At 37.3% G+C, this 15,742-nt stretch overlaps 1 protein-coding gene across 1 annotated transcript in view; it reads right to left on the bottom strand.

Annotated features, from left to right (window-relative positions):
• LOC306878503 (NADP-dependent malic enzyme-like) overlaps positions 1 to 15,742 on the bottom strand; it is an 88,257-nt gene that overhangs the window by 21,759 nt on the left and 50,756 nt on the right. The window contains exons 4-5 of the mRNA XM_079430937.1: positions 15,248 to 15,323; positions 13,821 to 13,982 (exon numbers count right to left, since the gene is read on the bottom strand). Of these exons, the coding sequence (XP_079287063.1) occupies positions 13,821 to 13,982; positions 15,248 to 15,323 (238 nt within the window). The remainder of the gene's footprint in view (positions 1 to 13,820; positions 13,983 to 15,247; positions 15,324 to 15,742) is intronic.

Consider the following 15,742-nt stretch of genomic DNA (forward strand, 5'->3'; position numbering starts at 1 on the left):
TGTGTACCGAGTTTCATATGAATACGTGCAAGTATGTGTGAGCTATACATCAAGCTTTCTGACAATCTTCCAGGGGGCGCCGTAGAGCCCCTGTGCCACGCCCGGGTCCCAGCGTCTGTGGCGTCCTAATGGCCGCAGGTTCCAATGTGCGTGCCAATTTTCAAGAGTTTTCGGGCACGTTAAGGCCCCCAAAAGTACCCGGATAGTCGAAATAAAAAATAATAAAAAAAAAAAAAATAAATATAGCTGCGAGCAGCGATGACGGGCCCAAGCCGTCAGCATACGCCACCCCGGTGGCATCGATAAAACGGTGCCCAGCGAGCACAAGCATCACAGTAACCCTCTGGCAGTTTGGTTTTAAGGGATACGGCAATTAAAGGGTTAATCCAAACCATCAACTCTGTGAAACACACACACACAGAACAACATATAAAACTTTAAATTCTGTGAAAATATATTTTTCATTGGTAGTTGATGTTAGTTAATGCATTTACTAATGCTAACAAATGAGAAATTATTATAGTTACCAAAGGTTTTAATGATTTATAAGCATTTTTTAATGATTTATTTTTCCATTAACTAACATGAATAATTTTTTCTAACACAAATGAATAAAGTAAAAAATATATTGTTAATATTTAATGTTATTTGTGAATTAACCAATGTTAAAAAACAACATTATTTAACTGTTGTTAATTTACATCATTAATAAATATATACCATTTAATGTTGATCAAAATCAATTCCAAAATGTGTTAATATATTATTACATTTTAAAGTTTTATCTTTTGAACATGACTATTTTTCTAATATTAAAAATATTTTGTTCATTGTTAGCTCGTTGTAAGTTCATACTATCAATGAAGAATTAACATGCTGTAAAAAATATATTTTTCATTGTTAGTTCATGTTAATTAATGCATTCCCTACTGTTAACAAATGAGACTTAATTATAAAGTGTTATCAAAACCTTTAATGCTTTATAAGCATTTTTTAAGGATTTTATTGAGAAGTTTAAACAGACCCTCTCTCTCTCTCTCTCTCCCCCTCCACACTCACTGAACTCACAGTCAGTCACCCACCCAGTCACCCACCGCATACATTAGAAGCACAGAGACAGGAGATCTCTAAGTTTTAAATTTTTCTCCTCCGCATAGTGTATTGTAAATTCATGAAATTAATCACATATCCTCAGACTGTCTTGTTCTGTGTATGTAATTTTTTATGAAGTGTTTGGAAGCTGCTCTTAAAAGATAAAAAAAAAAGTTTTCTCTTTTCTGTAACTTTAATAAATTGCCATTAAATCATCGTTCAAGATATCCTAAATCCGTCCGCAATTTAGCATCTTCAGTATTTTGGCATCATGAGAAAAAATGTTTGGTGTGATTTCTGTGTTTCTGTTTGGAGGAGTATGAATTTGTTTACAGCCCGTTTTAAAAACAAAACCCACATTAAAATAAATATAGCCGACTTCCTGTTGGTTGTAGCTAATGACTGTAAATTAGAAAGTTGTCCGGATTAATAAGAACAATTTATGTACCGAGTTTGGTGTCTGTAGCTATCATTATATATATATAAACATCAATAATTATATACCATTTAATGTTGATCAAAATTAATTCCAAAATGTGTTAATATATTATTAAATTTTAAAGTTTATCTTTTGAACATGACTATTTTTCTAACATTAAAAAGATTAATAAATGCTTTAAAAAAAATTGTTCTTTGTTAGTTCATACTATCATGGAAGAATTAACATGCTGTAAAAATATATTTTTCATTGTTAGTTCATGTTAATGCATTTCCTAATGTTAAGAATTGAGACCTTATTATAAAGTGTTATCAAAATCTTTAATGATTTATAAGCATTTTTTAAAGATTTTAAAAAACAGACCCTCTCTCTCTCTTTCTCTCTCTCACCCACTGGCTCAATCCACACTGAACTCACACAGTCACTCACACAGTCACTCACACCACACCCCACCCCCACCCCTCACTCAGTAGCAGTGACAGGGAGCTCTCACTCAGAAGCAGCTCTGATAGTTTTTTAATTTTCTGCTCCGCATAGTGTATTGTAAATTCATGAAATTAATCACATATCCTCAGACTGTATTGTTCTGTGTATGTAATTTTTTATGAAGTGTTTGGAAGCTGCTCTTAAAAGAAAAAAAAAAAATAAAAATCTCTTTTTTACTGTAACTTTAATAAATTGCCATTAAATCATCGTTCAAGATATCCTAAATCCGTCCGCAATTTAGCATCTTCAGTATTTTGGCATCATGAGAAAAAATGTTTGGTGTGATTTCCGTGTTTTTGCTTGGAGGAGTATGAATTTGTTTACAGCCCGTTTTTAAAAAAAACCCACATTAAAATAAATATAGCCGACTTCCTGTTGGTCGTAGCTAATGACTGTAAATTAGAAAGTTGTCCGGATTAATAAGAACAATTTATGTACCGAGTTTGGTGTCTGTAGCTAAAACTAACCCCCCCATTTTTGACAAAAGGTGGCGCTATAGAGTGCCTCTTCCACGCCCGTTTATGAGCTTTTTCCAGTGTCTAACTATCATTAATACTGATATGTGTGTTGAGTTTCATGACATTCTAAACATGTTATCTGCCTCAAAATCACCAGAAACGAATTTTCAACTTTGACACGTTGCCATGGTAACATAATTTTAGATATCAATATTCCCTTCACAGTTTTACATCGGCCGTGTTTTGACATTATTCTGGTGAAGTTTGAAGCAAATCGAGTAAAAATAAGATGCTGAATTCAAAGCATTTTGAAAACGACACACTTCCTGCAGCCAGTTGGTGGCGCTATAACTTTCAGTCATAATAGTCACATCTATCCGATCGGCATCACACAACGAACAAATCAATGAAGTTTGATCTACATCATACAATGTATGTGGACGTTATTAGGCATTTCCTGTGTCTCATTTTTCGCCATAACTTCATCGCCTCGCCACGGGCAAACCGTTCGACATATCAAAAATATCTTCGCAATTTAGCGTCCCCAATGTCTTGAGATCATGTTCACCGAGTTTGGTGGCAATCATATGGAAATCCTCAGAGGAGTATATCAAATTCCAGAGCATGCGCTTTTTAAACAGCCCTGAATAGCCGACTTCCTGTTGGGCGGAGCCTAAAACATGCAGCGTGAAAGTTGTTCAGCTCAATGAGTTCTATATGTGTACCGAGTTTCATATGAATACGTGCAAGTATGTGTGAGCTATACATCAAGCTTTCTGACAATTTTGCAGGGGGCGCCGTAGAGCCTCTGTGCCACGCCCGGGTCCCAGCCTCAGCGGCGTCCTAATGGCCGCAGGTTCCAATGTGTGTGCCAATTTTCAAGAGTTTTCGGGCACGTTAAGGCCCCCAAAAGTACCCGGATAGTCGAAATAAAAAATAATAAAAAAAAAAAAAATAATAATCCTTAGGGGAACAATAGGGCCCTGCGCCTTACTGGCTTGGGCCCTAAAAATAATAATCCTTAGAAGAACAATAGGGCCCTGCGCCTTACTGGCTTGGGCCCTAAAAATAACAACACATAGGAAGATTGAAACTGAATAAAGGGATATTTTTCTTCCAGTACTACTTTGGATTTCTATTCAAGACTTTTACACAGCAATTGAGCTTATAAACGTGCCCTTAAAAGGGAGGACTGTCTGGTTTCAGGCGGTAAGCAAATTCATCAGTGTGGGGGCAGAAACGGAGAGCGCAGTCTGACATATGAAAAGGTAACTGCAGGCAGATTTATTGTCTTTTCATAATGCCCTTTTAAGTGCACACTCAGTGGGAGGGGATATACTTCCAGATATACTTTGTTGTGACTTTGTTTTTTAATTTCAAGACAGTCGCTATAAAAGGAGCTTCACTGAACCTCCCGGGAACCCAAACAAACATCAGACTGCCACACCTCCTCAGAAGTGGATCATGACATGTTGTGCCATCTATCCCATCAATGGGGCAGAGCCAAAACAAGCTCTTCCCGCACTACATTTGTAGGATAATCATAGATAGCACTGGAAAAAAAAAAAACTGTTTACATTATTGGTTGTGGCTGTGATTTTGAAAATATTTATTCCATTTATTTAGCAAGGATGCATTACATTAAATGCATCCTTGCAGTACAGATGTTTATAATGTTACAAAAGATTTACATTTTAAATACCATAAATAAAAATCCAGTAAGACATCAAAATATTATTTAATGATTTCTGAAGGATCATGTGACATTGACGACTGGAGTACTGTCTTGGCTGCTGAAAATTCAGCTTTGCCATTAGAAAAATAACTTGCATTTTAAATAACTTGCAATAGTGATAATTGTGATAATATTTCACAATATTACATTTTTAATATAAATAAATATAAATATATTTAAACATTTTACCGACTCCCAATCCTAAACTTAACCTTTAAGTATGACTGGTTGATGAAAATGTAGGCTACTGGGACCAACAAGGATTCAGAAACACATCCAACTTCACAAATCGTTTTTCCATATTAAATTTCCTATCAGTATCTCTTGATCTCACCATTTGATGAAAACCAGAAGCTGTCATTACAAAAAGCTCTGTAATAAATGCAATATCTGAAAATCTAATAGGCCTATATCAGATTACAAACTAAAGTAATCTCTAAAATAACAGATATACCTGGACAGAAAATTTGCTGTATGTGAAACAGATCCACCGGAGATAATTCCTGCAAAATCAGGACAAAATCTGGTCCTAGATCTGCACAACTACTAAGAAGTTCTTTTGTAAAAATTAGTCATTAAGTGATGAGAGGAAGCCTTTTTCTCTCAGGGATTATTAGTGGGTTTTGGTGAACCGTGCTTTGTGTGTGTGAACCAGGGTGCGAACTACGGGGGAGCTAGGGGGCTCCCCTTAATAAGACATGGGCTCCCCTGAAAATGTGATTTGTGAAATTTTGGGGGGTCTCAAAATATATTGACAATGTGTTATTTTGACGTGCAATTTCAGTTTTGTGTAATTTGATAATCTTGGATTATTATGTGTAAAATTGCAAAAATATCATTCATTCATGCATGAAGGCGATTTAAACCTAATTCACTTCAATAAAGATACCCCCCCCCCCCCCCATGTCCACGGTACAGTTCGAACACTGGTGTGAACTGTACGTGTATGTAGTCTTTCAGGTGAGATTAAGGCACAGGAACAGTCAGGGTCTGCTAGCCACAGAATGAGAAAATAAGTGTCAGAGAGAGCATGAGAGAGAGGTCTTTTTGCCAATGCCACCCACAACCAAAACAGACAGCACTTTGTTTGCGGTGACATCATTTGGTTTCCTTTCAGTATGTGAAATGTATGCGTGTGGATGAGGTCACATGAGGTGATAGCGCTAGTAAGTGCCCCTGCTGTCAATCAACAGAAGCAGCCTCTGAATGATATATAAGATAACATCATCAGAGAACATATTCCCCTTTTACAGCAGAGACACATACACTGATGTGGTGTCAGTGATCATAATCTGTTGTCTGGAGGTCTGTAGTGTATACAGAAGCTCAGAGATCTGTTTAGACCAGGCACAATATTCCAGCAACTCTCACAGGAGGTGTTTACATAGAGAAACAACAAAAAAGGAAATTCACAGATAGTGTGTACATTGGGTTTGATTGCAGTCTATAAGTCTCTGTTTTGGCTGTTTTTGTTTGTAAAATCTGGTTCTACATAGCAGCTACTAAATCACTGAACTTGCCAAAAAAAAAAAAAAAAAAAAAAATGTTTTATAAAAAAACTTATATATCTTATTATTGTTGTATAATAACAACAATAATAAGATATATAATATAATATATAATAACAGCTTGACTTATAAATACAATACACTGCCTTCTGTAATTATTAATAATGTGATATCATTAAACATTTTAATTACAAATACAATATACTGCCTTATATATAAACAAAATTGTCAAAATCTCATATGAATCAGTATAAACACAAACATACATATAAAACACAAACACATAAAATATAAATTATTAATTTCTCAAAAGAAATAAGATTTATTGTCAAATATAATAATATTTTCTAAATATGCAATTTTACTTATAATTATACTAAGTTCTTATACTTTTATATAAACATACACACAAACTAAAATATGAATTTCTCAGAAGGCTCATGAGTCAAATACAACCCGAATTCCAGAAATGTTGGGACGTTTAAAAAACGAATAAAATGAAAACTAAAAGAATCACATGAGCCATTATTTTATTCACAATAGAACATAGATAACATAAATAAATTGTACAATTTTATGCACAAAATGAGCTCATTTCAAATTCGATGCCTGCTACAGGTCTCAAAATAGTTGGGACGGGGGCATGTTTACCATGATGTAGCATCTCTTCATTTCAAAACAGTTTGAAGACATCTGGGAATCAATGTTATGCGTTTCTGGAGTTTTGGTGTTGGAATTTGGTCCCATTCTTGCCTGATATATGTTTCCAGCTGCTGAAGAGTTCGTGGTCATCTTTGATGTATTTTTTCGTTTAATGATGCGCCAAATGTTCTTTATAGGTGAAAGATCTAGACTGCAAGCAGGCCAATTCAGCACCCGGACTCTTCTACTACAAAGCCATGCTGTTGTAATAGCCGCAGTATGTGGTTTTGCATTGTGAGGGTTAGGGTTAGGCTTTCCCTGTAATAGACATCATCTGGAGGGGAGCATATGTTGCTCTTAAACCTTTATATACCTTTCAGCATTCATAGTGCCTTCCAAAACATGCAAACTGCCCATACCGTATGCACTTATGCACCCCAATACCATCAGAGATGCTGGCTTTTAAACTGAACGCTGATGACATGCTGGAAGGTGTCCCTCCTCTTTTGCCCGGAGGACACAGCGTCTGTGATTTCCAACAAGAATGTCAAATCCATAGAACCATAGAACACCATAGAACACTTTTCCACTTTGAAACAGTCCATTTTAAATGAGCCTTGGACCACAGGACACGACAGCGCTTCTGGACCATGCTCACATATGACTTCCTTTTTGCATGATAGAGCTTTAGTTGGCATCTGCAGATGGCACGGTGGATTGTGTTTACCGACAGTGGTTTCTGGAAGTGTTCCTGGGTAATGTCAATAACAGAATCATGCTGATGAGTGATGCAGTGTCGTCTGAGGGCCCGAAGACCACAGGAATGCAACAAAGGTCTTCGGCCTTGTCCCTTACGCACAGAGATTTCTCCAGTTTCTTTGAAACTTTTGATGATATTATGCACTGTAGATGATTAGCAAAACCTTTGCAATTTGACGTTGAGGAACGTTGTTTTTAAAGTATTCCACAATCTTTTTACGCACTCTTTCACAGATTGGAGCGCCTCTGCCCATCTTTACTTCTGAGAGACTCTGCCTCTCTAAGACATCCCTTTTAGGTTACAGACCTGATGTCAATTTACTTAATTAGTTGCTAGATGTTCTCTCAGCTGAATCTTTTCAAAATTTCTTGTTTTTTCAGAGGCCTGTAGCCACCAGCAAATTTGAAATGAGCTCATTTAGTGGATAAAAGTGTAAAATTTGTTTAAACATTTGTTATGTTATCTATGTTCTGTTGTGAATAAAATATTGGCTCATGTGATTTGAAAGTCTTTTAGTTTTCATTTTATTCAAATTTAAAAAACGTCCCAACATTTCCGGAATTCAGGTTGTATAATAATAATGTCAGACCTCTGTTGTGTGTGTCTTTTGTTTCCACATGCTCCCTGTGTTTCCATGCCCATATTTGGTTTGTTTCCTGTCCTTGTCTGATGCCAGGTGTGTGTTTCGCTAATTATCCCTAGTATTTAAGTACTGTCTGTGTTGTGGTATGTCGTCTGGTCTACTCGTTACCCCCGGTGTTTGATGTCTGTGTTTGCCTTGCCTTGTCCTGCCCTGCCATGATGTCTCCATTAAAGACATATTATTTGAGTTCAAGATTCAAGATTCAAGATTCAAGTGTTTTATTTGTCACATACACAATTATACAGGGTATAACCAGCAGTGAAATGTAGGCCAGGTCCGCTCCAAGGACAGTGCAATTATATAGATACAAATATTAAGAAGGAGAAGTACAAAACATAAAAAAAAAAAAAAAAAAAGAATAAAATAAAATAAGGTAAAAAAAATATAATATAAATGTGCAGGTCAGTATGTTGTTGACTTAAATAGTAATAAGAGGAATGTGCAAAAATAATGTGCAAAAAGTTGTACAGGGTATTTGAATAGCAGCAGTATGAGGTAGAGAAAAATTATGAATAGCTTATTGATATGGTGATATTTACATGGAGTCAAGTGACGTTATGACACAGAGTTAGAGTTTAGGAGCCTGATGGCCTGGGGGAAGAAGCTCCTCCTAAGTCTCTCAGTTTTTGCCATCAGGCTACGGAAGCGTTTACCAGATGGAAGCAAAGTGAATAGTCGGTTACCAGGGTGATTAGAGTCCTTGATGATTTTAACAGCTCTACTTTTGCAGCGTTTGAGGTAGATGTCCTGCAGAGAGGGGAGAGCAGACCCTGAGATGCGCTCAGCTAAGCGCACAACTCTCTGTAGAGCTTTGCAGTCCTGATTGGAGCTGTTTCCATACCACACTGAGATGCACTGAGTCAATACACTTTCTATGGTCCCTGAATAGAAAGTTTTCAGGATTGCTGGTGAGACCCTGAATTTCCTCAGCTGTCGCAGATGGTACAGTCTTTGCCTGGCTTTCTTAACCTGTGATTGGATGTGTGTAGTCCAAGTCAGGTTCTCGGAGATGTTTACGCCGAGGTACTTGAAGCTACTCACCCTCTCCACAGGGGTCCCACTGATCCTGAGAGGAGAGTAGGGCTGCTGCTGTCTCTTCCTAAAGTCCATGATCAGCTCTTTAGTTTTGCTCACATTCAGAGAGAGACAGTTGTCCTGGCACCATGATGTGAGTCTCTCTACCTCATCCAAGTATGCGGTCTCATTGTTGTTGGAGATGAGGCCCAGAACCACAGTGTCATCAGCGAATTTGACAATAGATGTGGAGCTGTGAGAGGACACGCAGTCGTGCATGTAGAGAGAGTAGAGCAGGGGACTCAGGACACAGCCCTGTGGGGCTCCTATGTTCAGAGTGATGGAGTTTGAGGTGAACTGGCCAACTTTCACCACTTGAGGTCTGCTGGTGAGGAAGTCTTGAATCCAGTCACAGAGTGAGGAGTTTAGGCCGAGGTCTGTGAGTTTAGATGCCAGCTTGATGGGGACTATAGTGTTGAAAGCTGAGCTATAGTCAATGAATAGCAGCCTTACATAATTCCCATTGTTGCTGTCCAAGTGTGTGAGGGAAGAGTGGAGAACGTGAGAAATGGCATCGTCCGTGGATCTATTTGGGCGATAGGCAAACTGAAGAGGGTCCAAAGTATCAGGGATGGAGGAGCAGATGTGGCTCTTTACAAGTCTCTCAAAAACCTTCATGACTATAGATGTGAGGGCAACTGGGCGATAGTCATTCAGGCAAGAGGATTTATTGTTCTTCGGCACAGGGATAATAATGGATTTTTTGAATGAAGTGGGAACCACGGAGGCAGCAAGGGACTCATTAAAAATGGAAGTGAACAAACCAGCGAGCTGATCGGCGCAGGACCTCAGAACACGGCCGGTTATCCCATCAGGTCCGGCTGCTTTCCTGACGTTCACTTTCTTTAGTGCCCTCCGAACCTCATCCTCCGACACGGTGATTACAGGATCGTCGCTGCTCTGCCTGTTGCTTCCTGACACGCTGGTCGGCAGAAACGCGCCGTCGCCGTTGCCATCGAAGCGGCCGTAGAAGATGTTTAACTCGTCGGCCAGCAACGGATCTGCTCTCACCTCCGCGGAGGATTTGTTTCCGAAGTCACAGATGGTCCTCAGTCCCTGCCACATCCGTCGAGAGTCGTTGAGCTGGAAATGAGACTCAATTCTCTCTCTGTATCTGTGTTTGGCGGCTCTTACTGCGCGTCGGAGAGCATAGCACGATGATTTGTACTCGCTCGTATTCCCAGACAGAAGAGCCTCATTGTAAGCTCCACTGAGATTTTGCTTAAACTTACTTTTTTACCTACTTTTACTTTCTCTTTTTACACATTTCACGTCGGCACTGATCACCTACAACATCCTTGTCTCCGTGTTCCTTGTTCCTCCCTGCTGTGTGCACCATGACTAATAATAATAATAATAATGGCATGCTAAATAAAAAATATTTACTAATACTATAGTTATATAAACTTAGGATTTTATATAATGTTTTAATATAATTTTTTTTATAATAAAATATACAATATCAAATATCTAAAACAATATTTTCATAGTATTTATTTCAGTATATAAAACTCTAAATTAACATTCATAAATGTAAAATATTTACAAAACAATAAAATATTCATTAAAAATTGTATACGTAATAGTGCATATCTTTACAAAGGGTTGCAAATAACAGCTGTGAATATTTACACTGAGATGCAAATAGTATCTGACAGGAAATCCAGTTTGCTGACACGAACAATTAGCACACTTAAGCTCTTCACAAAAAGCCTGCACAAAGCACCTCCATGTTATTTGCACATCTTGAACTTTCTCTAGCAGCCAGACCACAGACAGCGTTCTTTACCGATTAGAGTTTAACCAGAGCGTACAGGGCCTGGATCAAACACCCATAAATTATGTATGCTGATCATGGATCAGATTCCTCAATGTCTGGTATTGAGAGTGTTTGGAGAGTCAAACTGATCCAGGTGCAGTCATCCAGCTCCCTCTGAGGGGCTGAAAGAGAGGAGACAGCCTGACCCCAGTCAGTAGGCGTCTTGCTCCTTTAGAAATAACAGTAGACTTAATCCTTTAATAACACTCATTTAATCATCTGACTGCACAGTCCTATAAAACACGCGCACACACAGCGGTGGGGGTATAAGCAGTGAATTCATCAATCATTAGATCTGTCATCTCTTCAGAATATCCTGAAAAAGAGGTCTTAATTACCTCAGACTTCATCCAAAGTCGGCCAAATGGTGCAGCAGAAGAAGTCTTTCAATTTAGGCTTGTAGAGGGACGGAAGACTAAACAGAGACCCATGTGTGCAGGTATGAAACTGCGTATGCGTTTCTGTCTGTCGACGTTGAGATCGTTTTAATAACAAAAACAGATGCTTTATTGCGAACACATGCATGCAACATTAACCCAGACAGCGCGAAATAAACAAATAAATAAAGTTTAACCAAAACAAATTATAAATCAATGAAACAAAATTGCAAAAAAATTACTTTTTTCTCTTCATTCCTTCAGCTGAACACACTTGGATGCAGATGCAGACAGGGGGCCAAAATCTAGAGAGTCAACTCATTAAAGTGTTTTGATGCCTGAGGATACGTTGAATAGCTGACTGGCCACTCCGAATTTAGCATTGCAACAGTAGACACATGTGGAGCTGGCCTGCTGGATACTGAAGCAGAAGCAAATGGGAAAACTGACTCAGAGCAGTTACACAACAGTGTTACTTACCCTCTTACTCATTTATGAGCTTTTGTACAGACTCACAAGAGTGTGAAGCTGTCTGATGTTTTCTGATGTAAAATTTTGAAATTTTAGTCTAAAAGCAAGAATGGTTGACATGACAACTGATCTCATATTAATTGAGACATATATACATTATAAATATATATGCATACCTTGAATTTCAAGATGCTTTGGCCAAAAGCAAATGCCAAATGTATAAATAATGCAATGTAGGAAGTTTCATCTTTTTGAATTATCGCAGAAGCTATTATTCCAGTCTTCAGTCTCACATGAACTTTCAAAAATCATTCTAATATGCTGATTTTGTGTTAAATTATTAGCCAATATTTTTTGGTGTTTAAATATTAATAATGGTTATAGTTATCATCAATAATGAAAACAGTTTTTGCTGCTTCACATTTTTGTGGAAACTATGATTTCTTTTCAGAATTTTTTAATGAATAGAAAGTTCAAATGAAAAGTAAATGAATGTCTTTACCCCAATACTTTGAAAGGTAGTGTATCACAATTTCCACAATCAATCAATCAAAAAAAATTAAAATAATAAGCAGAAAAATAAAAATAAAAACCAGCAAAAACTGTTTTTATCATTGATAATATGTGACCCTGGACCACAAAATCAGTCTTAAGTCGCTGGGGTATATTTGTAGCAATAGACAACAATACATTGTATGGATCAAAATTATTGATTTTTCTTTTATGCCAAAAATCATTAGGCTATTAAGTATATCATTAGGATATTAAGTAAAGATTATGTTTCATGAAGATATTTAGTAAATTTCTTACTGTAAATATATCAAAACTTCATTTTTGATTAATAATATGCATTGCTATGAACTTGGGCAACTTTAAAGGCGATTTTCTCAATATAAAAAAAGTAAAGTAAAGTAAAGTCGTGACGTATTGTCAAGTATGGTGACCCATACTCGAAATTGGTGCTCTGCGTTTAACCCATCCAAGTGCACACACACAGCAGTGAGTAGTGAACAAATGCACACACACACACACACACACACCGTGAACACACACCCGGAGCAGTGGGCAGCCATGCTGCAGCGCCCGGGGAGCAATTGGGGGTTCGGTGCCTTGCTCAAGGGCACCTCAGTCGTGGTATTGAGGGTGGAGAGAGCGCTGAACATTCACTCCCCCCACCTACAATCCCTGCCGGCCGGGGACTCGAACCCGCAACCTTTCGATTACGAGTCCGACTCTCTAACCATTAGGCCACGACTATATTATAATATTTTTTTTGCACCCTCAGATTCCAGATGTTGTCCTAACAAACCATACATCAATGGAAAGATTATTTATTCAGCTTTCAGATGATGTATAAATATAAATTTTTTAAAATTGACACATAAGACTGGTTTTGTGGTCCAGGGTCACATATAAAGAAATGTTTCTTGAGCACCATGTCAGTAGATTAAAAATTATTTCTGATGGATCATGTGGCACTGAAGACAGGAGTAACTGCTGCTGAAAAAGGAATATATAATGTTTTTAAATATAATAAAATATGTTTCATTGTATTTTTTATCAAATAAATGCAGCTTTGGTGAGCATAAAAGACTTGAAAATGTAACAAAATGTAAACATTAAAAAAACTTTTTTCCTCCATTACTTTGTATGTATAATAAACCTGAAGAAATTTACCATGAAAGCTCTAATTTTAACCTAAAATGTTGAAGTTAAAAAAGTGCATGTCCATGTATTTTTTTTTTTTTAAAGAACTACAGTATGAACTATGTAAAAATATTTATTTATACATAGCTATAACTTAACTAGAATGAAAAGTGTTTCTAAAACACAAAAGTTTGAAAGTCACACACTGTTTCTCAGTCTTTTCCTCTCTCACTTCTCTTCCTCTCTCCCTCCATCTGAAATTTGGCATCTGTGATGGCATGGCTAAGCCACTGCTCTGGCACAGAAAGAAGTGCCAGGTGTCCACTGGCACAAAGCCTTGGTAGATGAGGCAGTGGTTTTCTATTTCTGCGGTGCCACACCCTTGGCCCTGTTAAGAATGACATAGGCTTTACGCTCACTAAATTTACCTCTGAACTCACTGGGCTATTCATATCCTTCAGCTACTGCAGAAGTCACCTCTGCCCTTCTGCTACAACATTGAAAGCTGCGACCGGTGAAAACAAACAAGTTGGAGGATTAGAGTCGTGAGAGAGGATGTGGCTGCTAAGAATAGTTAAGTCCCTCTTTGATAATATCAGAGTAAGTGAGATGGCAAGCATGTGTCAGCAGTCACGGTCTGGTTGGCTGTGGTGCCACAGGTCTGCCTACCTCATTGTCTGTCCCTACGTCCAGCATAACAGGAAGGCACTGCTGAGGCGGCATTCCACCACAGGCGGTGTAGAGGGCCAGTTTACCCACAGGGATGCCCATGCCATAGCAGCCCAGATCCCCCAGGCCCAGAATCCTCTCTCCATCTGTTACCACTACAGCCTAGCAAAGAATACAACCAAAAGTACAAAAGTTATTAAGACAGCCAGAAAATTCACAAACAGACTGCATAAATAGGCAAAAAAATAAAATAATAATAAAAATAATAATAATAATAAGCATAAAAACAAAACAAAACAAAAAACATACTAAGCAAAATCTGGGCTATTCAAACAATACAATAAAAGCAGTATATTGTACAATCTTATTCTAATTTAAAATAAAGCTTTTCTAGCTTAATATATTTCAATATTGATTTTTTTCCTGTGATGGCAAAGCTGAATTTTCCGCAGCCATGTCATATGATCCTTCAGAAAGCATTTGAATGTGCTTATTTGGTGATAATTATGAATTTTACACCTTTTTAGGATTCTTTGATGAATAGACAGTTTTAAAAAGCAAGATTAATTTGAAATATAAAATCTTTTGTACCATTATAAACATTTTTGCTGTCACTTTAATGCATTTTTGTTGATTAAAAGTATTACTTACCCCTTTTGAATGGTAGTGTATTGTGGTTTCCTCAATACAGAAACATTCCTCAATATAGAAATATTAAGCAGCAAAAACTGTTTTCAACATTGATAACAATAAGAAATGTTTCTTTATCAGTAAATCAGTATATTAGAATGATATCTGAAGGATCATGTGACACTGAAGACTGGAGGGATGATGCTGAAATTTCTGCTTTGCCATCAGATGAATAAATTACATTTTAAAATTATTTTTTTAAATAGAAATCTACAAACCGTGCTGGATGAATGTATGCACTTAATTATCAAATCACTTCCTTCATGATTTTGTCTTGGATTAAACACATTTATATTTGATTGGCTAGGTTGGCTTGTGAGTCTGCCCTCCAGCAAGAACAGCTTTTCTGTTTTTATAATCACATTTTTCCATATTCGCAATAAACTAACAAATTCAAAATAACAGCATGAACTGTGCAATTTAATCCCATTACCGGACACAATTGATCCCAAAACAAGAACATGTTTTTTTCAGTTAACACTGTGATACAGATGCAGAAGGTGTTTAACATTTTTACTGCTTCATTTCATGCCACCCCGTACATCATTACCTTAATAACTTTTAAAAGCTTAACAAGCAGATTAATATGACTTTTTGGCATTGTTTTCACAGTGTGACTGAATCAATGACTTTGGAATTGGTGAAACCCTGGAGAGTGTTAATTTTTCTGACAGTCAGAGTTCTGGTACATTGTGTAATAGTACAGGGTGGTGTAGTTGGGAGTGGGCAAAACTCACACGAATGTCCTTCTCTGGCCAGCTCTGAAGTAGTGTGGAGATGTGGGAGCGGTCATGAATTGTAATAAATAGGCCCCTAGAAGACAGAAAAACAGAGTAAAATGATAAAACATGGTCAACTGAATTGATTCTGCTTTGTGTCCATGTCAGAAGTGCTTCCATTCAGTATATATGGAATCAAATTATCAAAACAAAACGGTGGACATCTAAAATGAGGAGGCAGAGTCTGTATTTTTAAGTCATTAAGTAAAAAATTCATGTTCCAGCTGCATTTGGATCAATTCAAGCTTGAAGGTCTAAAAGTATTGATATTCACAAGCTCCTGCTATCAGTGCTGGGCGAAATAACGGTTCAAACGGTAAACCGTTTTGATTTAGCCTATGCACACGGTATGAATAATAATTAAAAAAAAAACAGCCAAGTGGCTAAGCAATTTAGAGGACAGCCCTGTTAACTGCATACACTTCTGACTAATGGTTAGAGAACTATTAGTAA

Source organism: Barbus barbus, assembly GCF_936440315.1.
Source record: "Barbus barbus genome assembly, chromosome: 12".
Lineage (NCBI taxonomy): Eukaryota > Metazoa > Chordata > Actinopteri > Cypriniformes > Cyprinidae > Barbus > Barbus barbus.